The 26851-nt window shown below is 44.5% G+C and overlaps 1 protein-coding gene across 5 annotated transcripts in view; it reads right to left on the bottom strand.

The window, feature by feature from the left end:
• SLC25A3 (solute carrier family 25 member 3) overlaps positions 1-26851 on the bottom strand; it is a 772593-nt gene that overhangs the window by 5576 nt on the left and 740166 nt on the right. Inside the window, exons 2-4 of one of the 5 annotated variants that reach the window (XM_050749349.1) lie at positions 1999-2053; positions 1561-1721; positions 130-254 (exon numbers count right to left, since the gene is read on the bottom strand). In XM_050749349.1, the coding sequence (XP_050605306.1) occupies positions 130-254; positions 1561-1717 (282 nt within the window). In that variant the 5' untranslated portion in view covers positions 1718-1721; positions 1999-2053. Of the gene's footprint in view, positions 1-129; positions 255-1560; positions 1722-1954; positions 2054-26851 lie in introns of those variants that run through there. The other 4 variants (XM_050749347.1, XM_050749348.1, XM_050749350.1 and 1 more) reach the window with 4 other exon arrangements.

The following is a 26851-nucleotide window of genomic DNA, read 5'->3' as shown; positions in this document are numbered from 1 at the left end:
ATGTTACTGGTCATAAACTTACCTCCTGGACAGTTAGGTTTCCACACAGCTTGTTAGTAGATGACTACATCTTATAACTTAACAGTCAGTCATGCTTCAATGTGCTCTAGTCCAGCATGCAAAACAAACCTGCATTCTGCATTTAACCAGATCTAGAGGAACCAATGCTGTATGTGTTGTGCCACAGCTAATAATTCCTCCAAGTCCACAAAGGATAAAGAATCTGCCAGATCCATAGTCACAGCTATACTGCTCTGTTTGATTGGAAAAAAAAAAAAAAAAATGAAGTAAGTATTTCTTCAGAGATGACTAAGGCCACTGGAATGAAAGAAAACTGTTTCCCTGTTAAATAGTATTATCACAGCTTAATAGCTTTGGCCAATTAAGTGGCTTAAAAAAAAATTCACTGCCAAAATCAGATCATTTAAAAATTATGAGGGTTCTGTATCTGATACTATTAACAGCTTGGATTCTGCCATATTCATTTTTTAAAAAGTTTTCTACATTAACGGCTTTTACAATTAAAGTCAAACTTCAAATTATTAACCACTGGTAAGAGCACACTTCAGAGTACAAATGAAACTCAGAAAGATCACCCGACGTGTAAAAGGCTTGCAAACAACTTCAAAGTTTATCCTAGCCACTAACCAATACTATCCCCACTTATGAACTCCTATAACATAAAAACAGATACACATAAATTCCTGCAGTCAAATACATTTAATACACAAATAATGTTAGCTTTAATTTTAAACTGAATGACAGATAGTGTAAGTAAAGATTCTTTATCCATACTAAAGACATAACAGAAGCACATGAGTGATTTAAAGAAAAAAATCTTTCGATTTTACAGGCATAAGGTAGATAACATTCTCAGGACTCCTACAATTCGATTTTCAGGTTTCTCTGTATGTACACACTTCACTAGGATTTAAAACACACACAACTAAGTTAAAGCTGGGCCCAACCACAAAGAATCGCAAGAGATAATCACACCAAAGGGATGCCCACCAATTATCTCCTTTTTATTGCCTATGTAGTGCTGCAAGCTGCCTCCTCCAGTCGCATGAAAACAGGAGATCCAGTTATCTCATATATAATTAAGTGCTAAAATGACGGACCTGGCGTCGACGAATATAAAACTTAGGAAAGGACTGTTCAAGAAAACTAAGGGCAAATCAAAGGACAGGTGATACAGTTAGTAGAACTGTGGGTGGTCAGTAGTTTGGGGAAGAGACTTTACCCAATACTTAGTTGGCTGACCAAGCGGGCTCACGGCAGAGAAGATAAGGAGCTAGTCGCGGCCTTTTTTCCCTCGGGGACATGGAGGTCACGAAGGGACACAGGGCCTCAGCCCTTCCACGCCCTTGAGGGAGGGCCAAGGATCTGACACCCGCCTAGGGTGGAAAAAGCCGATATCCCAGGGCAAGCAACTGGGCGCCGTCCTACGGTGCAGCGGGCTGGACTCGTCCTTCCCTGTCCTCCAAGCCGGGTCCAGGCCTCAAACGCTGGGCAGACCACGAATAGACCACGACTGTATCAGGCAAGGTCTGATCTCACCTTCCACGGCGGCGGCTGCCAGGTTGCGAGGGCGGCGGGGCTGGCCAGTGGGCCCGGGTGGGTTGCTGCGGAGGTCCCCGAGGCCATCGTGCAGCAGCTGCAGATGTGGCGTGTTGAAGGGGTTCGCCCGCGCCAGGTGCGCCACGGACGAGAACATCTTTCTAGGGGAAGAGGGAGCGGCGGTGAGATGGCAGGCAAGGCGCCGGTTAATGTTACCGGCGCCCTGGAACCCCAACCGGGCCTTTTCCTTCCCGCCTGCGCGCCCTTGAAGAGGTCACGGCGGCCTTCGAAGGAGGCTGCTCCCGGCTGGGCCCACCGCCAAAGCAGCGGCCCCACAGGGTCTCTGGGCTCCGCTCCCCACACCCGCCACAGGGGAAGGCCCGGTCACACTCACTCCCTAAGATGGCGATCACCCAACCACTCCCTTGGAAAGGTTACCGCTCACAGAGGCCGAACGTCCTCCCAGCCCTAAGATGTGTGCCCTTCGCGCGTCGTCAGCGTGACGCACACAGCGCGTCACTACAAGCATGCGTCGCCCATTGGTGGAGAAGAGCTCCGAGCCCGTAGCGTCATCGCGTTCTCCTAGCAACCTTATCCCCGCCCCTGCCCACTCCTGCTCTTCCGGCCCGGCGTGTGCGCAGGAGGATTCGTTCTGCGCAGACGCGCGTTCCGGCTGTATATTTTTTGAGAGGGGTCGGGTTCGGGGTCTTAACCTGCTCGCTTTGTCCCTTCACCTTCAGGTGTCTCTTCTTGACCACAGGCTTCAGTTCGCTTCACTTAAGTGAATCACAGTATCTAGTAGTCACTTAAAAAACAAAACATGAATGCTTGATGATATATTTAGGTGTTGGAGTTAGAGAACATCACTGCAGTATTATGTGTCACAACTTCTGCCATTACAGTACTTTTTAAAATAAGTTCCATCCATTGACATTAAATATAGGTATGTCTGCATTTTTCATCAGACTTCTGGAGAATATTTTAAAAAAGAAATGTGCAGCAAGAAGTCTTACGACAGCTTGCCGCGTTATCACAATAATCTATAGAACACGTTGAAACATTGAACACCTGAGGTGTTACAGCGATGAACTAGTGAAAGTGACTGATAGCAGATTGTGCGTGTGTCTGGTTAAAACATTTAGGAAGCTTTCATTAGATTCAGCTCAACAGGGAGGGGCGCAGTTTAGTTGGGGAGAGTTTAATAGGGATTCAACCTGTTAGACTTCTGGCTCTTATATTTTCCCAGCTCTTGACAAAGTAACCTTGGGAATTTACTTCATCTCTGTGAACCTGTTCCTTAGATGTAAGATTGGGGTGGGACTGGCCTCACAGGTTCACACTGGTACAATCACACATGGCCTTACACTTAGTTTAATGCTCTGCTGATTTTGAAATTTTTCTTTTCTTTTTGTTTTTTTTTTTTTTTTTTTTTGAGACGGAGTTTCACTCTGTCACCCAGGCTGAAGTGCAGTGACGTGATCTCGGCTCACTGCAAGCTCTGCCTCCCAGGTTCACCCTATTCTCCTGCCTCGGCCTCTGGAGTAGCTGGGACTACAGGCGTGCACGACCACACTTGGCTAATTTTTGTATTTTTTGCAGAGACGGGATTTCATCATGTTGGCTAGTCTGGTCTCGAACTCCTGACCTCAGGTGATCCACCCACCTCGGCCTCCCAATGTGCTGGGATTACAGGCCTGAGCCACCATGCCCGGCTTGAAATTCTTAATATATGTATGAACAAGGGGCCACACATTTTTTAGTTTGCACCGGACCCTGAAAATTAGGTGGCTGGTTCTGGACTGGAGTAATACTTACCTTGCAAAGTCTATGAGAACTCAATGAGATAATGTCTAAAAGTCTACAGAAGATGTTCCCTAAAAAAAGTCAGCTCTGAGGCTGCAGCATCATGGCACTCTCTTAGCAACACTATCCCAGAACCAGCCCTTCTGGCTCAACTAAAGTCCCAGGAAGAATTCCAGAGTGGAGGGCACAGGAAGGGAAGTAGTGACAGATAAAGTTAAAAAAGTACACTAGCACCTGATTGTCCAGGGCCTCACATACCAGACTGAGGAGTCTAATCTTATATAGATAGGCAGTCAGTGAAGGGTCTGGACTTTCTTTGTCTATTTTTTGGTTAATTCAACTTTATAGTGCTTTTCTAATTTAAAAATCTTTTGTCATGAAAAAAATCAAATATTATGTAAAAATATATGACTGTGGTGAATCTTCCTATTCCCTTCCCCCAGCACCGGATAATACTGCCCTTTGCCGCACATTTTTTCAGCTGGATCAACTGGTACCCTTCACCGTGGGACTGCACGTGCTTGTGGCCCAGAACGCAGAGAAGTTGATCTAGAAGATCCAGTGGTAACTGAAGGAGCTGCAGGCCCAACTCCTACGCCATGTAGCAGCTAGCGACCTTCAGAATGTAATGACTGTTGCTCCACTTTTGCCTTGCAAACTGCACAAATTTCTCTTATAGCTAACTCTAACCCAAAACTATGCAGGGAAAGGAATCTAGGAAATATGGTTCTAGCCTAGCTAAATTGACACAGTAAAAAAGCACCACCGGGCTTTGCAGACACCGCTGCCGCCAGGAGCCCTGTACTATCAGCCATGGTCAACCCCGCTGTGTTCTTTGACAGCGAGCCCTTGGACCGCGTCTCCTTTGAGCTGTTTGCAGACAAGTTTCCAAAGACAGCAGGAAACTTTCATGCTATGCTTTGAGCAGTGGAGAGACAGGATTTGGCTATAAGGGTTCCTGCTTTCACAAAATTGTTCCAGGGTTTATGTGTCAGGGTGGTGACTATACACGCCATGATGGCACTGGTGGCAAGTCCATCTACGGGGAGAAATTTGATGACAAGAACTTCATCCTGAAGCATACAGGTCCTGGCATGTTATGCATGGCAAATGCTAGACCCAACACAAACGGTTCCCAATTTTTTATCTGTACTGCCAAGACTGAGTGATTGGATGGTAAGCGTGTGGTCTTTGGCAAGGTGAAAGAAGGCATGAAGATTGTGGAGGCCATGGAGTCCTTTGGGTCCAGGATGACAAGACCAGCAAGAAGATCACCATTGCTGACTGTGGACAACTCTAAAAAGTTTGACTTGTGTTTTATCTTAAACCCCAGACCATTCCTTCTGTAGCTCAGGAGAGCACCACCCCCCGACCCCATTTGCCCGCAGTATCCTAGAATCTTTGTGCTCTCGCTGCAGTTTCTTTTGGGTTCTATGTTTTCCTTGTTCCCTTCCATACCTAGCTAGATTGCAGAGTTAAATTTATGATTATGAAATAAAAACTAAATAACAGCAGCAACAAAAAAAGTACCAGAGTCTATCTGTTGTCAACACAGCATCAATGAACACTTCTTGTAATCATATTTAACTTCCAGATAAAAAACTAAAGAGCTAAATCAGGCTTCTACCTAACATGATGCAGCTGTCCCTTGGACAATTGTGAGCAAGCTAATTCTACCGAAAAGAGTATACAAAATCCTTTTATCCATCTGTGGGTGATGTTGTTGCAGCAGGTATGGACTAAAACAAGGGGCTTGGCCTCCTTAACATTCAAGAGGCTCTGGGCCTCTAACCGGACACAAGTGACACAAGTAGGGAAATTGCCTGAAGGACCATAACTCTTCACTGTGGAGATTCAAATCAGACCTCTGTTCACCGGATCAGGAGTCTTTTCACTTATACATAACTAACTTATTAGGCTGCTTATTTATTTTAGTTCTAAGGATACCACGATCCATTAGGCAATGCCAAAGATCTCTACAGATCAAACCGTTCTATTGCTTCTTTGTCCATTATAGTAACTATACCTGACTGGTCTTTGGTGAGAAAGATCACCCTCCGTCCCAGAATCTCATTGAATTTAGGGAGCCCCAGTTTGATGATAGCAATTCCCATCATCATTCCTGGTTTACAGTGAATGGCTACCACATAGAATGCTGGGGCTTTTCTTACAAATGTATTTCTCATGCCCTTGATAAGGGATTTTCCTCTGGACTCTTAAGATAACTAGGAGGTGGATGAGCATATCTTAAAATAATAAATCTATTCTAGCATTGTAATCGCTCTAAGCTTTTGGACACTATTAATAAAAACAATTATTCTGACACTTGTTAAAGACAGTTGGCAGATTTTATTCAGGACTATTACGATAGATGTAGGAACAGCTGCAATAGGGTTTTGCAGTAGGCGAGAGAGATTGGGCTCCACTCCAAATGCAACAAAAATAAGCAGGAATTTATCGTCAAGGAGCAGGATGCAGGGAGAGTGCCGACGTATAGAAAATTAGTAAAAGGGGCCCAGCGTGGTGGCTCACCCCTGTAATCCCAGCATTTTGGGAGGCCGAGGCAGACGGATCACAAAGTCAAGAGATTGAGACCATCCTGGCTAACACAGTGAAACCCCGTCTCTTCTAAAAATACAAAAAATGAGCCAGGCCAGGTGACACGCACTTGTAATCCCAGCTGAGGCAGGAGAATCACTTGAACCCAGGAGGTGGAGTTTGCAGTGAGCTGAGATTGCTCCACTGCACTCTCGCCTGGGTGACAGAGCAAGACTCTGTCTCAAAAAGAAACACGAAATTACTAAAAGGGTAGGATAATTTGTGCTAAAGAAATCTAATAAGATTCTTGCTGAAAGCAAGCCAGAGTGATCAGATAGCACCTGGGGGAAAGTGGAAGATGAAGAATTTGATCAAATATGGAGGGTGATCAGATATCAAGGGTGGGAGAGTCTTGCTATGACTGGGCTTTTAGACATTCCCCAAGATGGGGCCTAGTCAAAAAAAGTTTCAGAGAAGCCTGACTAAAGTTAGATCAAGGACAGTCTTTGTCAATACCTTCCTATTTGATATACCAAGAAAGTCTGGCTTTTTAATTTCATTTAGTAGAGGCCACCATTGACTTAAATTTTAGCCAGACCATTAGAGTCACTCCCAGCCATTTGAACTAAAACAATGAATTGAGACATTCTGTGTACTGTACCCAAATTAATAAATTTGGCTTGATCTACTATTATATTCCTTCTATTTTAGTTATCCCTGCCTATCAAATTACCCCAAAATGATATGAGGGCGATCTGGCTGTGACGTCTGTCACCCCATCAATGGCGAGGGTTGATTCGGCTGATGTGGCTGCCTAAGCTCATGTCCCCTTCTTCCCTCGCTGCTCCATGTGCATCCCTCCCAAAGCTGTGGCTGGGTTGAAGAAGACAACCTTCCCCAACAGAGAAGGACCATTCTTCAGTCAAGGGTATATGAGTAGCTGTGATCCCCGGGTAGAACCTCCAAACAAGCTTTAAATTATCCCAAAACTAATAGGCATACAGCAACAAACACTTATCAGCTCACATTTTCTGAGGGTCAAGAAAGTGAGTGTGGCTTCGTTGAGTGGTCCTGGCTCAGGATCACTCATCAGCTGGGACTGGGGTCTTTAAAGAATTGACTGGGGCTGGAGGATCTGCTTCCAAGCTTTTAAGACTGGACTATTGGCAGAAAACTTCAGTTCCTAGACAAGTGGTCCTCACCATAGATCTGCTCATGACATTGCTTCCTCAGATTGGGTAAATCATGAAAGAAGGAGAGCAACCAAGGCAGAAGCTGCAGCATCCTTTATAACCAAATCTCAGAAATGACACACCATCACTTCTGCTGTATTCTATTGGTCACAGAAACCAATCCAGATACAGTGTGTGAGAAGAGGTGGGGATCTGTGGGGCCATCCTAGAGGCTGACTACCACACAACCCACCCAACATTCTTAGTCTCCATCCCCACACATGTTGCCCAGGTTTCTATCAGTAGAAATCTTGCACACTTTGTTTTTGTTTTTATTTTTTTGAGACAGAGTCGCACTCTGTTGCCCAGGCTGGAGTGCAGTGACGCGATCTTGGCTCACTGCAACCTCTGCTCCCAGGTTCAAGTGATTCTTCTGCCTTAGCCTCCCTAGTAGCTGGGATTACAGGTGCATGCCACCATGCCTGGCTAATTATTGTATTTTTAGTAGAGACAGGGTTTTGCCATGTTGGCCAGGCTAGTATCAAACTCCTGATCTCAGGGGATCAGCCTCCTTCGACCTCCCTAAGTGCTGGGATTATAGGTGTGACCCACCATGCCCGGCCCACACTTTTTATCTTACCCTCTAGGGTCTTCTTCTGTAATGGAGTCGAGAAGTAATAAGAGGTGATGACAGTAGGTTTTGTTTGTTTGTTTGTTTGTTTATTTTGAGATAGAGTTTCTCTCTTGTTGCCCAGGCTGGAGTACAATGGCACGATCTCAGCTCACCACAATCTCTGCCTCCTGGGTTCAAGCAATTATCCTGCCTCAGCCTCCCGAGTAGTTGGGATTACAGGCATGCGCTACCATGCCCAGCTAATTTTGCATTTTCAGTAGAGACAGGATTTCTCCATATTGGTCAGGCTGGTCTCGAACTCCCAACCTCAGGTGATCCACCTGCCTCGGCCTCCCAAAATGGACAGTAGGTTTTAAAAAGAATTAGCAGATCCCGCCAGGCAACCACCTCAGGTGAGGCCATTACAGATTTCACGTGGACGGGAACAAACTGGAGCCCACAAAGAGAATCTGGATCCCATGGGGATAAACTAGACTGAGCATCTGTCTCTTACCACCTACATCTCAATGAGGCAGGTGCCTGCAGGAGCCTGGTGCAGGTGCTTATAGGAGCCATGCACTGCACCTGCATCTCACCCAGACTTGCAGAAACTGAAGAAGATCAAGTAGGAGTTGCAAGAACTCTAGACTCAGCTGCTGTCCCCAACCAGGGTGAGCCAGCAGATAAGCAACAACGTACGTCAGATGTGCCTAGTGTCCTAGACTGACCTTCAGACTGCAGTGGCTGCTGCCTCACTTCTGCCTTCCCTGTCTTCACAGATTTCCCTTGTGGCCAGTCCTAACCCAGAACCATATTTGAGAGGTAAAATCAAGGTTGTTACAATTTGAGATGGAACTTTGCCAACAGACATGTATAAACTTAGAACTAGAGGTCAAGGATGCGCTTGTAGATTTTTTTTTTTTTTTTCAGATGGAGTTCCCACTCTTGTTTCCCAGGCTGGAGTGCAATGGTGTAATCTCAGCTCACTGCAACCTCTGCCTCCCGGGTTCAAGCGATTCTCCTGTGTCAGCCTCCCGAGTAGCTGGGATTACAGGCATGCACCACCACGCTTGGCTAATTTTTGTATTTTTAGTAGAGACAGGGTTTCGCCATTTTGGCCAGGTGGGTCTTGAACTCCTGACGTCAAGTGATCCACCCGCCTCCACCTCCCAAAGTGCTGGGATTACAAGCGTGAGCCACTGTGCCCGGCCACACTTGTAGATTTAAGGATCATTTCTAACATGGAGAATAACAAGAAAATCCTTAAATACTTCCTAGTATAGCTCTAGTAAATTATGCAAGGTAGACCAAAGCCCCTCATGATAACCCTTTGCATATCTACCCTGAGGGAAAAAAAGAGAAATATCCACTAACACCTTGGTTATTGTCTTTTTTGATTATGAATCTTGTTTGTTTTGTTTTGTTTTGTTTTGTTTTGTTTTTTTAGACCAACTCTCACTCTGTCACCCAGGCTGGAATGCAATGGGGTGATCTCAGCTCACTGCAACCTCTGCCTCTTAGGTTCAAGGGATTCTCCTGCCTCAGCCTCCCAAATAACTGGGATTACAAGTGTGGGCTACCACACTCAGCTAATTTTTTGTATTTCTAGTAGAGATGGGGTTTCCCCATGTTTGCCAGGCTGGTCTCAAACTCCTGAGCTCAAGTGATCCACTCACCTCGGCCTTCAAAAGTGCTGGGATTACAGTCATGAGCGACCATATTCAGCCTGTTTGTTTGTCTGTTTGTTTTTGAGATGGAATTTTGCTCTTTCGCCGAGGCTGCAGTGACATGGCACGATCTTGGCTCACTGCAACCTCTGCCCCTGGGTTCAAGCAATTCTCCTGCCTCAGCCTCCCGAGTAGCTGGGATTATAGGCACGCGCCACCATGCCTGGCTAATTATTGTATTTTTAGTAGAGACAGGGTTTCACCATGTTGGCCACGCTGGTCTTGAACTCCTGACTTCAGGTGATCCGACTGCCTTGGCCTCCCAAAATGCTGGGATTATAGGCGTAAGCCACTGAACCCAGCCTTTTTTTTTTTTTTTTTTTTTAATGGGGCCATAATTTCCATTTTAGACAATGTTAGAAAGACAAAATGCTCCTATCCTTTTTCTGAAGGGCATCCTAAGTTCAGTCTTGAGAGCAGATCCAGCTCTGGGGCTGAGGTTTAGACTCTTGAATTCATCCACGTTTGTGCAAGGGGTTGAAAGCAATGAAGTTATTCTTGCATATTCAGGGACATTGTATTTTTTATTTATTTTATTTTTTGTTTTGTTTTGTTTTGAGACGGAGTTTCGCTCCTTTTGCCCAGAATGGAGTGCAATGGTATGATCTCGGCTCACTGCAACCTCCGCCTCCCAGGTTCAAGCGATTTTCCTGCCTCAGCCTCCTGAGTAGCTGGGATTACAGGCACCCACCGCCACACTGGGCTAATTTTTTGTATTTTTAGTAGAGACAGGGTTTCACCTTGTTGGCCAAATTGGTCTTGAACACCTGACCTCAGGTGATCCACCCGCCTCGGCTTCCCAAAGTGCTGGATTATAGGAATGAGCCACAGCACCCAGCGGACATTGTATTTTATAGGAAATCATAGTCATGTGAATTCTTTTGCCCAGTTTCTTCCTTCTTAATATCTTGAAATCTTCTTTCTGCCATCGCAATCATAAAATAGTGTTTGTCCACTAGTGGGGAAGCATATCTAGATATGACAGACCCTAAAATAGTCCCTACAGAAGGTAGATGCATATGTGGCAACTTTAGTCACTCAGTGATTATAATCCATAAGCTTAAGAGAGCTTTTGAGTGAGGCCTGGCCATCACAAGTAAAGGTTCCCAAATCTGATTTCCCATTAAAGCGCCTGCCAAGACACAGATGGTTTTAGTCTTCAAAAGATTCTATTTTACTAAGGTTGATGAAGTGTCCTGGAATCTCCCATTTTTAAAAGATCCCCAGGCAAAGCTGGACGTGGTGGCTTACGCCTGTAATCCCAGCTCTTTGGGAGGCTGAGGCAGGTGGATCATCTGAGGTCAGGAGTTCAAGACCAGCCTGGCCAACATGGTGAAACCCTGTCTTTACTAAAAATTCAAAAATTAGCCAGGCACGGTGGTGCACGCATGTAATCCCAGCTACTTGGGAGGCTGAGGCAGAAAAATCACTTGAACCTGGGAGGCGGAGGTTGAGGTGAGCCGAGATCACATCATTGCACTCCAGCCTTCGCGACAAGAGCAAGACTCCATACTCCATCTCAGGAAAAAAAAAAAAAAAAAAAAAAAAAAAAAAAAGAATCTCCAGGCAAAAGATCCCAGATCTGATAATCAACCATGTTTTGAAACCAATGATCCAAGGAATTCCAAGATCGGCATGAGTGACATAGCATGTGGAACGAGCTTGAGAGGGGTGTCTCTCCTGTAAAACGAGATAGCAGTTTAAATTACCCAGTTTGCCATAAATATAAAAGGTGCTCAGTTAAAAAAAAAAAAAAAGAAAAAAGAAATTGACCGGGTGCAGTGGCTCACGCCTATAATCCCAGCACTTTGTAAGCCCTTGAGGTCAGGAGCTTGAGACCAGCCTGGCCAACATGGTGAAACCCCGTCTCCACCACAAAAATACAAAAAAAAAAAAAAATTAGCCGGGCGTGGTGATACATGTTTGTGGTCCCAGCCACTTGGGTGGCTGAGGAAGGAGAATTACTTGAGCCCGGGAGGTGGAGGTTGCAGTGAGCCAAGATCTTACTACTGTACTCCTGCCTGGGCAACAGTGAGATTCCATCTCAAAAAAAAAAAAAAAGAAAAGAAATATCTGGCCCGGCACAGTGGCTCATGCCTGTAATCCCAGCACTTTGGGAGGCCGAGGTGGGTGGATCACCTGAAGTCAGAAGTTTGAGACCAGCCTGGCCAACATGGTGAAATGCTGTCTCTACTGAAAATACAAAAATTAGCCCGGTGTGGTGGCAGGTGCCTGTAATCCAAGCAACTCACAAGGCTGAGGCAGGAGAATCCCTTGAGCCTGGGAAGCAGAAGTTGCAGTGAGCCAAGACCATGCCACTGCACTCCAGCCTGGACAACAAGAATGAAACTCAATCTAACAAATAAAAAGAAAAGAAAAGAAATATCATTGAAAAAAGTAAATCAGAAACGAGGCAAGGTAATGCCACATATCTTGAAAAATTTGATGAGGGCCAGGCGCGGTGACTCACACCTGTAATCCTGGCACGTTAGGAGGCTGAGGCGGGCAGATCATGAGGTCAGGAGATCGAGACCATCCTGGCTAACACGGTGAAACCCCATCTCTACTAAAAACACAAAAGATTAGCCAGGCGTGGTGGCACGTGCCTATAGTCCCAGCTACTCGGGAGGCTGAGGCAGGAGAATTGCTTGAACTCAGGAGGCAGAGGTTGCCGTGAGCCAAGATAGTACCACTGCACTGCAGCCTGGGCGACAGAGCGAGACTCTGTCTCAAATGGAGTCTCGCTCTGTCGCCCAGGCTGGAGTGCAGTGGCCGGATCTCAGCTCACTGCAAGCTCCGCCTCCAGGATTACGCCATTCTTCTGCCTCAGCCTCCCGAGTAGCTAGGACTACAGGCGCCCGCCACCTCGCCCGGCTAGTTTTTTGTATTTTTTAGTAGAGACCGGGTTTCACCGTGTTCGCCAGGATGGTCTCAATCTCCTGACCTCGTGATCCGCCCGACTCGGCCTCCCAAAGTGCTGGGATTACAGGCTTGAGCCACCGCGCCCGGCCAAAAAAAAATTTTTTTTGATGGAAGATTTGGGAGTTTGCTTTATGACAGTGGTTCCAGGGTAATTGGAAAAGAAGTTAGAGACATGTTTTGATTGTTAAGATATTTATTGTTACATGATTATTAAAATATGTAAATATGTCTAGGAAAAATAGAAGCAAGCCAGTCTTTAGATTTCAATAATTAAAAACCCAATGTATTAGCCAGGTTAACCTGGGCTATCTATTTAAAATTACTTAATATTTACTGAACATCTAGTTGATAGTACTGTGAATATTTTCAAAGTTCTCTTTGACTTCTCTTTTTTCATGTTGTCTTCCCAGTAATCTCCTTTACTCCCATAGGATCAGCTTTCATCCTTAATGGGAAAATTCTCAATCTTTTATTTTTTATATTTTTGGGTTTCATTTATTTATGTTTTTATTTTTATTTTTTTGACGCGGAGTCTCACTCTGTCATCCAGGCTGGAGTAAAGTGGCGTGATCTTGGCTCACGACAACCTCCGCCTCCTGGGTTCAAACCTCAGCCTCCTGATGGCTAGGATTACAGGCATCCACCACCACACCTGGCTAGAAGTAATTTCAGTGCTACAGAAAAGATGCAGGAATAGTACAAAGGATTTCTGTAACCCTTCACCCAGGTTTCCTGATGTTAACATTTTACTATATTTGCTTTACCATTCTCTGTCTCTCTGTCTTTCCCTCTCTCTCTTCTATTTTCCATTTATAGACATATTTATAATATATACACATATACACATAGACACATATATATACCCATATATAGATATACAGATTGTACACATATAAAAACTGTATACCTACACACACACACATACATATTTTTCCTGAACCATTTGAGAGTTAAGTTAAATACATGATGCAGCTTAACCCTTAAATACTTTCCTAAAGGACCAAGCACAGCCATCAACATCAAGATTAACATGGATATAACGCTACTAAATCCTCCACATTTCCCAATAATGTCCTTTATAGCAAAATAAAACAAAACAAATCAGAACAAGACAAAATTACTTATTTTAGTCTACTATCCAGTCCAGGAACACACGTAGTGTTGATTTTCATGTCCCTTTACCCTTCTTCAGTCTGAAGCAGTTCTTCTAATCTTTCTTTGCCACTCGCGACCTTGGCATTTTTGAAGAGCACGGGACATTTATTTGGGAGAATGTTACTCAATTTGGGTTTCTCTGATGTTTTCCCATGATCAGATTTAGGTTATGCATTAGGCAAGAATATCATAGAAGGGATGCTTTGTTCTTCTTGGCATATCACGTCAGGAAGTACATGATACTGATTTGTTCTATTACTGGTGAGATGAACATTGATCATTTGATCAAGGGGTTGGCAGCCAGGTTCCTTCAATGTAAAGTTACTATTTGTCTGTGTTGTTTATAATTTATGGGGAGATACTGTGAGACCATGTAGGTGTTCTGTTCAGCAAATTTTCACCCACTAATTTTTACATCCATCAATGATTCTTACCTGAATCAACTAGTACTGTGATGATTGCCAGGTGGTAATTTTTTTACTCCATCAGTCCTTCTACATTTAGAAGTTGGTATTCCACTGTAAGGAAGTGCCTTTCTTTCTCCACATTTATTTAGTTCATTTTTCATTTATTTTTATCAGTATTGATTGATGAATCTCAATTTAATTCAATTGTTATTAGCTAACACTAATATTATTTATTTTGATGCTCATATTGTTCCATATTTGGCCAGTGGATACCCCTTTAATCTGATCCTTTCTTTTCTTTTTTTTTTTTTTTTGAGGCGGAGTCTCGCTCTGTCGCCCAGGCTGGAGTGAGTGGCGCGATCTCAGCTCACTGCAAGCTCCGCCTCCCGGGTTCCCGCCATTCTCCTGCCTCAGCCTCCTGAGTAGCTGGGACTACAGGCGCCGCCACCACGTCCGGCTAATTTTTGTATTTTTTATTAGAGACGGGGTTTCACCGGGTTAGCCAGGATGGTCTCGATCTCCTGACCTCGTGATCCGCCCGTCTTGGCCTCCCAAAGTGCTGGGATTACAGGCTTGAGCCACCGCGCCCGGCCCTGATCCTTTCTTTTTTTGACAAATCTTTCTTTTCTTTTCTTTTCTTTTTTTTTTTCTTCTTCTTTTTTTTTTTTTAGGAGACAGAATCTTGCTCTGTTGCCCAGGCTGAGTGTGATCATAACTCACTACAGAAGCCTTGAACTCCTGGGCTCAAGCTATCCTCCTGCCTTGGCCTCCCAAAGCACTGGGATTACTGAGGTGAGCTGTTGCATCTGGCCCTCATCACTTTTTAGCTACTTCCTCACTTCCTAGCACAGCAAGAGGTTCCTAGCTAAGCTTATACTTTTTTCTACTCCCCTCAGCCTTGGAATCAGCCATTTCTCCAAAGTGCTCTTGTCTCTTTTAGAGAATAGCATCTATAAACCAAGATCTGGGACCAAAGTATGCTCATTGCTTTTGCAAAGCTGTTGCCTCTAGGCTCTTTCAGGGGAGATATATATGTACACACACACACATATACATAATGCACTACAGTTGTCCCCCGTATCAGTGGGGGATTGGTTCCACGACTGTCCCCCACCACCCTCCTGCCCCACAGATACCAAAATTTGCATATGTTCAAGAAGAGCCTTACATAAAATGGTATAGCATTTGCATATAACCTACACACATCCTCTGGTATATTTTAATCATCTCTAGATCGCTTATAATATGCACTACAATGTAAATGCTATGTAAATAGTTGTTATACTGTATTTTTTGTGTTTTCTTTATTGTTGTATTGTTATTTTTTATTCCTAATATGTTTGATCCGTGGCTGGCTGAACCCATGGATGCAGAACCCATGGATGTGGAGGGCCAACTGTCTAATGTGCATATCTACTTCTACATCTACCTATCTATCCTATCTTTCTATCCTATCTATCTATCTATCTACTTATCTATCTCTGTCTATTGCCATCTATTTCTCTATCGTCTCTGTCTATCTATCATCCATCTCTCTATATCTATCATCAATCTCTGTCATCCATTTTTTTTTTTTTTGAGACAAAGTTTTGCTCTTGTTCCCCAGACTGGAGTGCAATGGCACAATCTCTGCTCACCGCAACCTCTGCCTCCTGGGTCCAAGCGATTCTCCTGCCTCAGCCTCCAGAGTAGCTATGATTATAGGCATGTGCCAATATGCTGGACTAATTTTGTATTTTTAGTAAAGGTGGGGTTTCTCCATGTTGGTCAGTCTGGTCTCAAACTCCTGACCTCAGGTGATCTGCCTGCCTTGGCCTCCCAAAGTGCTGAGATTAGAGGCGTGAGCCACTGTGCCTGGCCTATTTCTTTTCTTTTTTTCTTTTCTTTTCTTTTCTTTTCTTTTTTTTTTTTTTTTTTTTGTGGGGGGAGACGGAGTCTTGCTCTTGTCGCCCAGGTTGGAGTGCAATGGCACAATCTCGGCTCACTGCAACCTCCACCTTCTGGGTTCAAGCAATTCTCTTGCCCCAGCCTCCCAAGTAGCTGGGATTACAGGCACCTGCCTCTACACCTGGCTAATTTTTGTATTTTTGGTAGAGACGAGGTTTCACCATGTTGGCCAGGCTGGTCTCTAACTCCTGACCTCAGGTGATCTGCCCACCTGGGCCTCTCAAAGTGCTGGGATTACAGGCATGAGCCACTACGCCCAGCCTCATCCATTTACTTCTGTCTGTGCATCTCTATCATGCATCTTTATCTATCTATCTACCTACCTACCTACCTACCTATCTATCTATCTGTCTGTCTGTCTATCTATCATCTATTTCTGTCATCCATTGATCTATATCTCTGTCATCCACTTATCTCTATCCATCTCTATCATTCATCTCTATCTGTCTATCTGATCTATCTCTATCATCCATCAATCTGTATCTCTTTATCTGTCATCCATTTATCTCTATCCATCTCTATCATATCATCTATCTATCTATCTATCTATCTATCTATCTATCTATCTATCTCTGTCTATCATCTAACTTTTCTTTTAAAAACCATGAGTTCTGAACGGGCACAGTGGCTCACGCCTGTAATCCCAGCACTCTGGGAACCCGAGGCAGGGGGATCACTTGAGGTCAGGAGCTCGAGACCAGCCTGGCCAACATGGTGAAACCCTGACTCTACCAAGAATACAAAAATTAGCTGGGTGTGGTGGTAAGCGCCTGTAATGCCAGCTTCTTGGGAGGCTGAGGCAGCAGAGTCGCTTGAACCCTGGAGGCAGAGGTTGCAGCAAGCAGAGATCATGCCACTGCACTCCAGGCTGAGCGACAGAGTGAGACTCTGTCTAAGAAAAAAACGAAAAAAACAACAACAACAAAAAAGATGAGTTCACACTGATATCTCCAATTTCAAATCTTTGAATCACAACACCACAGGGTTTATTCCAGTCTATTTTTCTTTCCACATTTGTAACCCCCTTCTCTGACAGAGATAATAAACCTGGCTTTCATTATCTTCAATACGTTTACTTACTTGCTTATTACCCCCGTATGTAACCAACTTCCTAACCCTGCTGGGTGCCTCCTTGGCACCAACCTTATAGGTCTCACTGGCCCTGCCCTGCATGAAGAGAAGAAAATTGTAATAAAATAATAATAATGATAGTAATAATAATATTTTTTAAAGACTAGAAAAAGGAACAAGAGGGAAGAGAAAGAAGAATAGTAAGTCGATATGGCTATCTTGAATGAACAAATTAACCTAAAATCTTAACAATATAACCCAATAAATAATGCAATAACATTTCTTGCTCCTGTAAGGTTTGGTGCTGATCAGGTGGTTTTCCAGAGAACTATCCTGGAAGTGGTGATTCAGGGATTCAAGCTGCTTTCATTTTATGGTTCTGCCACCTCATCCCATGACCTCCACAGGTTCAGCTAAAGGGGAAGAGGTGGAACAAGAAGGCACATCTGCCCTCAACTGCCTCAGAGTAAAAGTGACACATCACTTCGGTTTATATTCTTTTGGCAAGAATTAATTCCATGACACCACCCAGCTGCACAGGACTGAGAAAATAAGGAAGAGCACATGGATTTTCAGACAGCACTAACAGTTTCCTCCACACCCAGTAGATACATTGGAATGGATTTTGTATCTAGATAACATAAGCTATGTGTAGCTTCCTGGTGGACATTCTTAAAAGGTAACAATGGGGTTGACCAGGAAAAAATGAGCAAAACTATTTTATCCAACTTTGAGTTATAAGGTGGTGAAATGCAACAGTCATCCATAAAATAGGATTTTGGTTTTGGATTAGTTGAGTTAAAGCCGTTTCTTCTAGAAGTAGTTAGCAGGATCATGCCTATCACAGCCACACCTAGTCCAAAGGCTAGCATGTTTTTTCCTGGTGGCCCTAGTAAGTATCTGGATGTAATCATTCAGAGTTCATTCAGAAACTACAGTATAAAGTACAGCCTCGTGCTTCCTCCTCTAATTATAATTGTTTTTAAATTTTTAAATAATTTCAAACTTACAGAAAAGATGTAAGAATAGTACAAATAACTCATATATACTTCATCCAGATTTACCAGTTTTTAATATTTTGTCACAACTGCTTTAATAGTTTTTTTTCCCATCTATCTCTATGTCTGGCTATTTATTTATCTATCTACCTACTTACCTATTATCCCTCCACCCATTCATCTATCCATATAATTTGCACCATTTGAGAGTAAACTGCAGAGTATACTGTTTAGCCCCTAAATACTTCAGGTGCGGCCGGGCGCGGTGGCTCAAGCCTGTAATCCCAGCACTTTGGGAGGCTGAGGCGGGTGGATCACGAGGTCAGGAGATCGAGACCATCCTGGCTAACAGGGTGAAACCCCGCCTCTACTAAAAATACAAAAAACTAGCCGGGCGTGGTGGCGGGCGCCTGTAGTCCCAGCTACTCGGAGGCTGAGGCAGGAGAATGGCGTGAACCTGGGAGGCGGAGCTTGCGGAGCTTGCAGTGAGCCGAGATCGCGCCACTGCACTCCAGCCTGGGTGACACAGCGGGAGACTCCGTCTCAAAAAAAAAAAAAAAAAAAAAAATACTTCAGGTGCATTTTTTTTTGTGGGGGGGCGGTGGGAGGAGAGTCTTGCTCTGACACCCAGGCTGGAGTGCAGCAGCACGATCCCAGCTCCCTGCAACCTCCACCTCCGAGGTTCAAGTGATTCTCGTGCCTCAGCCTCCTGAGTAGCTGGGACTATAGGCGTGTGCCGCCACACCTGGCTAGTTTTTGTATTTTTAGTAGAGATGGGGTTTTGCCATGTTGGTCAGGCTGGTCTCAAACTCCTGACCTCAAGTGATCTGTCCACCTCAGCCTCCCAAAGTGCTGGAATTACAGGTGTGAGCCACCACGCCCGGCCTCAGAGTGCATTTCTTAAGAACAAGGATATTCTCTTACATAAGCACAGTATAATTATCAAAATCAGGAAATTTAACAGTAATAATCTAACCTATAATCTACATTAGAAATTTGCTAATTGTCCCAACAATGTCCTTTATTTATAACAATGCTTTTTTTTCTGGTCCGTATGCAATCCTGGATGTCATATTGCATTTAGTACACATACCTCTTTAGCTCCCTTTGCTAAAACTGGACTGTGGTGGCAGTGCCACCTCAGCTCACTGCAACCTCTGTTTCCCTGGCTCAAGCAATCCTACAATCTCAGCCTCCCAAGTAGCTGGGGTTACAGGTGTGAGCCACCATGCCTGGCTAATTTTTCTATTTTTAGTGGAGATGAAGTTTCACCATGTTGGCCAGGCTGGTCTCAAACTCCTAAGCTCAAAGTGATCCGCCAGCATGGGCCTCCCAAAGTGCTAGGATTACAGGCATGAGCCACGGCACCTGGCCTGACTTTTTTTTTTGCCCACTGCCACCCCCAGCTAATTTTTCTTTTTAAATACTTTAAGTTCTGGCATACATGTGCAGAATATGCAGGTTTGTTACATAGGTATACACGTGCCATGGTGGTTTGCTGCACCCATCATCCTGTCATCTACATTAGGTATTTCTCCTAATGCTATCCCTCCTCCCCTATCCCCCCATTCCCTAACAGACTCCAGTGTGTGATGTTCCCCTCCCTGTGTCCATGTGTTCTCATATTCAACTCCCCCTTATGAGTGAGAACATGTGGCTTTTGGTTTTCTGTTCCTGTGTTAGTTTGCTGAGAATAAGGGTTTCCAGCTTCATCCATGTCCCTGCAAAGGACATGAACTCATCCTTTTTTATGACTGTATAGTATTCCATGGTGCATATGTGCCACATTTTCTTTATCCAGTCTATCACTAATGGGCGTTTGGGTTGGTTCCAAGTCATTGCTATTGTGAATAGTGCTGCAATAAACATATGTGTGCATGTGTCTTTATAATAGAATGATTTAGAATCTTTTGGGTATATGTCCAGTAATGGGATTGCTGGGTCAAATGGTATTTCTGGTTCTAGATCCTTGAGGAATCGCCACACTGTCTTCTACAATGGTTGAACTAATTTACACTCCCACCAACAGTATAAAAGTGTTCCTATTTCTCCACATCCTCTCCAGCATCTGTTGTTTCCTAACTTTTTAATGATCGCCAGAATCTACAAGGAACTTAGACAAATTTACAAGAAAAAAACCCCATCAAAAAGTGGGTGTAGGATATGAACAGACACTTCTCAAAAGAAGACATTTATGCAACCAACAAACATATGAAAAAAAGCTCATCATCACTGGTCATTAGAGAAATGTAAATCAAAACCACAATGAGATACCATATCTTGCCTGTTAGAATGGCCTGATATTTTTTAGGAGTATAGGCCAGCGATTTGTGTAAAATTTTCCTTAACTGAGAGTTGTCTGAAGTTTTCTTTTGATTCCATTCAGGTTGTGCATTTAGAGAAGGGATAGTGCGTGAGTGATGTATTCTGCTCAGTGCACCCCTCAGGAAACACTTGGTGATTTATTCCATTCCTAGGGTGAGATTAACTTTGATCACTTGGTTTAAGGTGGTGTCTATCAAATTTCTTCACTCTAAAGTATTATTTTTCTCTTTGTAATTAATCAGTAATTTACAAAGAGATACTTTTGAGACTATGTAAATATGCTGTTTTTCAAAAATCACGTACCCACTAATTTTCACATCTATTGATTATTCTTGCCTGAATCAACAATTACCATGATGCTTATAAAATAATGATTTTCTAAATCCTTGTTTCAGGCCAAGTGCAGTGGCTCATACCTGTAATCCCAGCACTTTGGGAGACTGAAATGGATCACCTGAGGTCTGGAGTTTGAGATCAGCCTGGTCAACACGGTGAAACCCCATCTCTATTAAATATACAAAAATTAGCCTCGTACCACACCGTGGTGGCGGGCACCTGTAATCCCAGTTACCTAGGAGGCTGAGGCAGGAGAATCACTTGAACTCAGGAGGCAGAGGTTGCAGTGAGCCGAGATCACGCCACTGCATTCCAGCCTGGGCAACAGAGTGAGACTTTGTCTCAAAAACAAAAACAACAACAACAAAAAATAAATCTTTGTTTCTTCTACATTTTTTTTTTTTAGCTGACCATTCTACTATAAGAATGAGCTTTCAGCCGGGCGCGGTGGCTCAAGCCTGTAATCCCAGCACTTTGGGAGGCCGAGACGGGCGGATCACGAGGTCAGGAGATCGAGACCATCCTGATTAACATGGTGAAACCCCGTCTCTACTAAAAAATACAAAAAACTAGCCGGGCGAGGTGGTGGACGCCTGTAATCCCAGCTACTCGGGAGGCTGAGGCAGGAGAATGGCGGGAACCCGGGAGGCGGAGCTTGCAGTGAGCTGAGATCTGGCCACTGCACTCCAGCCTGGGTGACAGTGCGAGACTCCGTCTCAAAAAAAAAAAAAAAAAAAAAGAATGAGCTTTCACTGGGCACAGTAGCTCATGCCTATAATCCCAGCACTTTGGGAGGCCAAGGCAGGCAGATCACTTAAGACCAGGAGTTCGAGACCAGCCTGGCCAACATGGCAAAACCCCATCTCTACTAAATATACAAAAATTATCCAGGCATGGTGGCACGCACCTGTAGTCCCAGGTACTCAGGAGGCTGAAGTGGGGAGGATCACTTGAACTTGGGAGGCAGAGGTTGCAGCGAGCCAAGATCACACCAGTGCATTCCAGCCTGGGTGACAGAGCAAGACTCTGTCTCAAAACAAAACAAAAAGAATGAGCTTTCCTTTTTATTCATTCATTCATTTGTTATCAGTATAGATATGGACTCTGGAATCTAGATTATAACACATTACTAGTTAGGTGTTTTGTTGGCTTTTTTTTTTTTTTTTTTTTTTTTTTTGGACAGAGGGTCTTACCTGGGCTGGAGTGCAGTGCTGCAGACTGGTGGAATCATAGCTCACTGCAGCCTCAAACTCCTGGGCTCAAGTGAACCTCTCATCACAGCCTCCCAAATAGCTGGGACTACAGGCGCATGGCACAACACCTAGTTTATTTTTGTATTTTTTGTAGAGATGGGGTTTCATCATGTTGCCCAGGCTAGTCTTGAACTTCTGGGTTCAAGTGATCTGCCCTCCTCAGCCTTCCAAAGTGTTTGGACTACAGGTGTGAACCAGTGCACCCAGCCTACTTTTGTTTTGATGTTCAAATTTTTTTTTTTTTTTTTTTTTGAGGCGGAGTCTCGCTCTGTCGCCCAGGCTGGAGTGCAGTGGCGCCATCTCGGCTCACTGCAAGCTCCGCCTCCCGGGTTCCCGCCATTCTCCTGCCTCAGCCTCCCGCGTAGCTGGGACTACAGGCGCCGCCACCACGCCCGGCTAATTTTTTGTATTTTTAGTAGAGACGGGGTTTCACTGTGTTAGCCAGGATGGTCTCGATCTCCTGACCTTGTGATCCGCCCGTCTCGGCCTCCCAAAGTGCTGGGATTACAGGCTTGAGCCACCGCGCCCGGCCTGATGTTCAAATTATCCCATTTGGGAGCCCCTGCCAGCTGGCTCCTGTGTACTTTTAACATGTCCCATCACTTTTTGAGCAGATCTTTACTTTCTTTTAAAAAATATTTATATATTTATTTTTAATTTTAATTTTTAAAATTGTTTATAGAGACAAGAGTCTCACTATGTTGCCCAGGCTGGTCTCACACTCCTGGGCTCAAGGGATCCTCCTGCCTCAGCCTCCCAAAGTGCTTGGATTACAGGTGTGAGCCATGGCTCCTGGCCTTCCTTCCTTTCTGATGCAACATATTTCTGGCTCATCTGTGCTTTTCATGTTCTAACCCTGGCATGTCATTTCTCCAAGAAGCCCTGGTACCTTTTATAGGGTGATGGTATTTAGGAACCTGGGCACTAGGTTCCTAATTTAGGAATCCTTTCTTCAGGAATAACTCACCTTATTGAATCTATTCATTTCAGGCATTCTGAACTGCAGGGTTGAATTGGCCCCATTTACTCAGGCTGAGAAAGCATTTAGTTCCTTTACATTAGTCATAAGATCCTAAGTTCTACAAGAGTCTGGTTTGCTCATTAGTGGACTCTTTACCCCTACGGTGCCAGCCATGTATATCCAAAGTGTTCTATAAATATTTTCTGAATGATTTAATGCTGCCAAGCCTACCTTAGAGAAATCTACTTGAGATATGGTTCCAATTCGAAGTTCAAGGGTCACTACAGAGCAGTTACATTCTTTGCACTCACCATGTTACAGAGTCATAGCCTAAAATAGACTTATCTGTCCTACAGTTTCCCTTAGTATTTATATTGCATTCGAAACCTGTAGAAGCCAACAGCTTAGTCTACAAAAATTGTTTTTTAGGGGCCCTTTTCCAAAATGCCTTGTTTTCAAGATTTTCTAAAAGGTTAAGAAGCAATTACAGGCCAGGTGCGATGGCTCATGCCTGTAACCCCAGCACTTTGGGAGGTCAGAAGTTTGAGACCAGCCTGGCCAACATGGTGAAACCCGTCTCTAGTAAAAATACAAAAATTAGCTGGGCATGGTGGCATGCACGCCTGTAATCCCAGCTGCTCAGGAGGCTGAGGCAGGCAGATTGCTTGAACCCTGGAGGCGGAGGTTGCAGTGAGCTGAGATCATGCCATTGTACTCCAGCCTGGGCAACAAGAGCAAAATTCCGTTTCAAAAACAAAACAAAAATTAGCTAGATGTGGTGGCGCATGCCTGTAATCCCAGCTACTCGGGAGGCTGAGGCAGGAGAATAGCTTGAACCCAGGAGGTGGAGGCTGCAGTGAGCCGAGATCAGGGCACTGCACTCCAGCCTGAGCGACACAGTGAGACTTTGTCTCAAAAAAAAAAAAAAAAAAAAGTGGCCAGGCGCAGTGGCTCACGCCTGTAATCCTAGCACTTTGGAAGGCCGAGGCAGGCGGATCACGAGGTCAGGAAATCAAGACCATCCTGGCTAACACAATGAAACCCCGTCTCTACTAAAAATCCAAAAATTACCCGGGCGTGGTGGCGGGTGCCTGTAGGACCAGCTACTCGGGAGGCTGAGGCAGGAGAATGGCGTGAACCCCGGAGGCGGAGGTTTCAGTGAGCGGAGATCATGCCACTGCACTCCAGCCTGGGCGACAGAGTGAGACTCCAGAAAAAAAAAAAAAAAGGCAATTTTAGCAAATGTGGTTACTTTTACTAAAACTGTGACAGAACTAACCTATAAAATCTGAGGCATGTGACATATATATAGGTTTTCATCTATGGTTCCTGGCTCATCACTCCCATAGCCCCTGTTACAATAAAGAGAATCTCTCTGATCTCCTGCCCTCCCTTTGCCTGCCCATGGCGGGACTCTAATCTCATCACTCCAGAGAGGATCTTGTCCCCTAATCTGGAGGAAGGAATGTTGCACAGAGTGACAGAGTGACCAAGAAGAATCTTGCTGGACCAACACTTTGGGAGGCCGAGGTGCATGGATCACTTGAGCTCTGGAGTTCCAGATCAGCCTGGTCAACATGGTAAAACGCTGTCTCTACAAAAAATACAAAAATTAGCCGAGTATAGTGGTGTGCACCTGTAATCCCAGTTACTTGGCAAGCTGTAGCAGGAGAATTGCTTGAACCTGGGAGGGAGAGGTTGCAGTGAGCCAAGATGGCGACACTGCACTCCAGCCTAGGCAATGGGAGTAACACCTTGTCTCAAAAAATAATATTAATAATCTTTCTGGGTTTAGAGCATACCCCTTTTGTCCAATCACATGGTTGTGCATGCTTCAATCACATCTATCCAATGAAGTCTCCATAAAAAGTCCCAAGAGGGCAGGGTGTGAGAGCTTTTGGACAGGTGAATACGTGGTTTCCTGGAGAGCGGCGTGCTTGGGGAGAGCATGGAAGCACTATGCCCCATCCCCCATAACTTGCCCTATGCAGCTCTTCATCTGTATTATCTGTAATATCCTTTATAATAAACCAGTAAATGTAAATAAATGTTTCCTTGAGTTCTGTGAGTCACACATGCAAATTAATTGAACCCAAAGAGGGAATTCTGGGAACCCCAACTTAAAGCCAGTTGGTCAGAAGTTCCAGAGACCCAGACTTGCTACGGTGTCTGAAATGGGGGCAGGTTGGGAGACTGAACCCTCAACCTACGGGACCTGGCACTATCTCCAGGTCAATGACGTTGGAATTGAATTAGAGGATATTCGGCTGGTGTCTGCTGCAGAATTGATTGCTCGTTTCTTGGTGGGGAGAAATCCTCCACATTTGGTCACAAAAGTCTGCTGTGTTGATTGTTGTGTTGTTGAGCGAGACAATGGGAAAAACACAATTATAATTTTTCTGAACAAGGTATTAACTCAAAATACACTGTATATAGTTAAGCAGAGCATTTTATGCTATTTTCCTTGATAAAACTGTGACTATAATCCTTCTATCAGGAAAAAAATAAACCACATCATTATTTTAACGGAGTGTTGCCTATGGGAATAGGTTAAATGGGCATTGGAGAAGCTTAAAGGCACCAAGAGAAGACTGAGTCTGCACACATAATAACTGCAGAAAGAGCTACCACCCCTAGTGGTGGAGGCACAAAGGTTGGAGTTATTAGAATTTAGCAGCGTAGTTGCCTATGGAACTAGGACCCAAGCCTCTGAGAAGGCACTGCCTGGCTGGAGCTTGTCTCCAAAGGAACTCAATGAGGCTGATTCTGGAAATGCTAGAAAAAGCTGGGTATGCTAGCCAAAATGTCCTTTTATCATTTTTGCTCATATCAAAGTACCCTTCCAGGTTATCTAGTATAAAAATAACCCAAACATACTGGCTGTATCACAGAACTCTTCTAGTCGTTTAGCAGCTGGGCTATTTCAAGACACCACAATTTCAACCTTCTCCCTTCTATTGAGATCTAATGGCATAGGCCGGGTGCAGTGGCTCACGCCTGCAATCCCAGCACTTTGGGAGGCCGAGGTGGGTGGATAACCTGAGGCCACGAGTTTGAGATCAGCCTGGGGAACATGACCCCGTCTCTATTAAAAATACAAAATTAGCTAGGTATGGTGGCACATGCCTGTAATCCCAACTACTTGGGAGGTTGAGGCAGGAGAATTGCTTCAACCCGGGAGATGGAGGTTGCAGTGAGCCGAGGTCATGCCATTGCACTCTAGCCTGGGCAAGAAGAGTGAAACTCTCCATCTCAAAAAAAAAAAAAAAAGTTATTCAGTCGTGGTGGCATGTGCCTGTAATTCCAGCTACTCTGGTGGCTGAGGCAGGAGAATCCCTTGAACCCAGGAGGCAGAGGCTATGGTGAGCTGAGATTGCGCCACGGCACTCCAACCTGGGTGACAGAGTGAGACCCTGTCTCAAAAAAAAAAAAAAAAAAAAAAAAAAAAAAAAGCCAGGCGTAGTGACTCACGCTTTTAATCGCAGCCCTTTAGGAGACTGAGGTGGGCGGATCATGAGGTCAGAAGTTCGAGACCAGCCTGGCCAACACAGTGAAACCCCATCTCTACTAAAAATACAAAAACTAGCTGTGCATGGTGGTGGGCACCTGTACTCACAGCTACTTGGGAAGGCTGAGGCAAGAGAATCGCTTGAACCCGGGAGGCAGAGGTTGCAGTGAGCCGAGATCGTACCACTGCACTCCAGCCTGGATGACAGAGCTAGACTCCATCTAAAAAAAAAAGCACAAACCAACTGTTGCTGCCAGAGTGAAGGGAGGAAGATGTAAAGGGTTGGGACAGGAGCAGCAGCCAAGTCCCATCTTCCTGCTGTCCAATCTCCTTTAGTACCCCCTGTTGGTGAACCTATAATAGTCTTTGGCATTGTCTCAGCCCAACTGTCAGAAACTACAGAGGAGTGGGTTTGGAGCTGAGAAACAATAGCTTAACCAGCACAGCAATATAGGAGTTCTAACTGAAAGCAATATGTTATAGCAACACATTTAGACCCTGAAATAACATACTATAGAGAGAATATTTGAATGCTCACTTGATGGATTTAATGCA

The sequence above is a fragment of the Macaca thibetana genome, chromosome 11 (assembly GCF_024542745.1).
Source record: "Macaca thibetana thibetana isolate TM-01 chromosome 11, ASM2454274v1, whole genome shotgun sequence".
In the NCBI taxonomy this organism is placed as follows: domain Eukaryota; kingdom Metazoa; phylum Chordata; class Mammalia; order Primates; family Cercopithecidae; genus Macaca; species Macaca thibetana.
The sequence above is the reverse complement of the archived record's forward strand: the minus strand, read 5'-3'. Positions and strand labels throughout refer to the sequence as shown.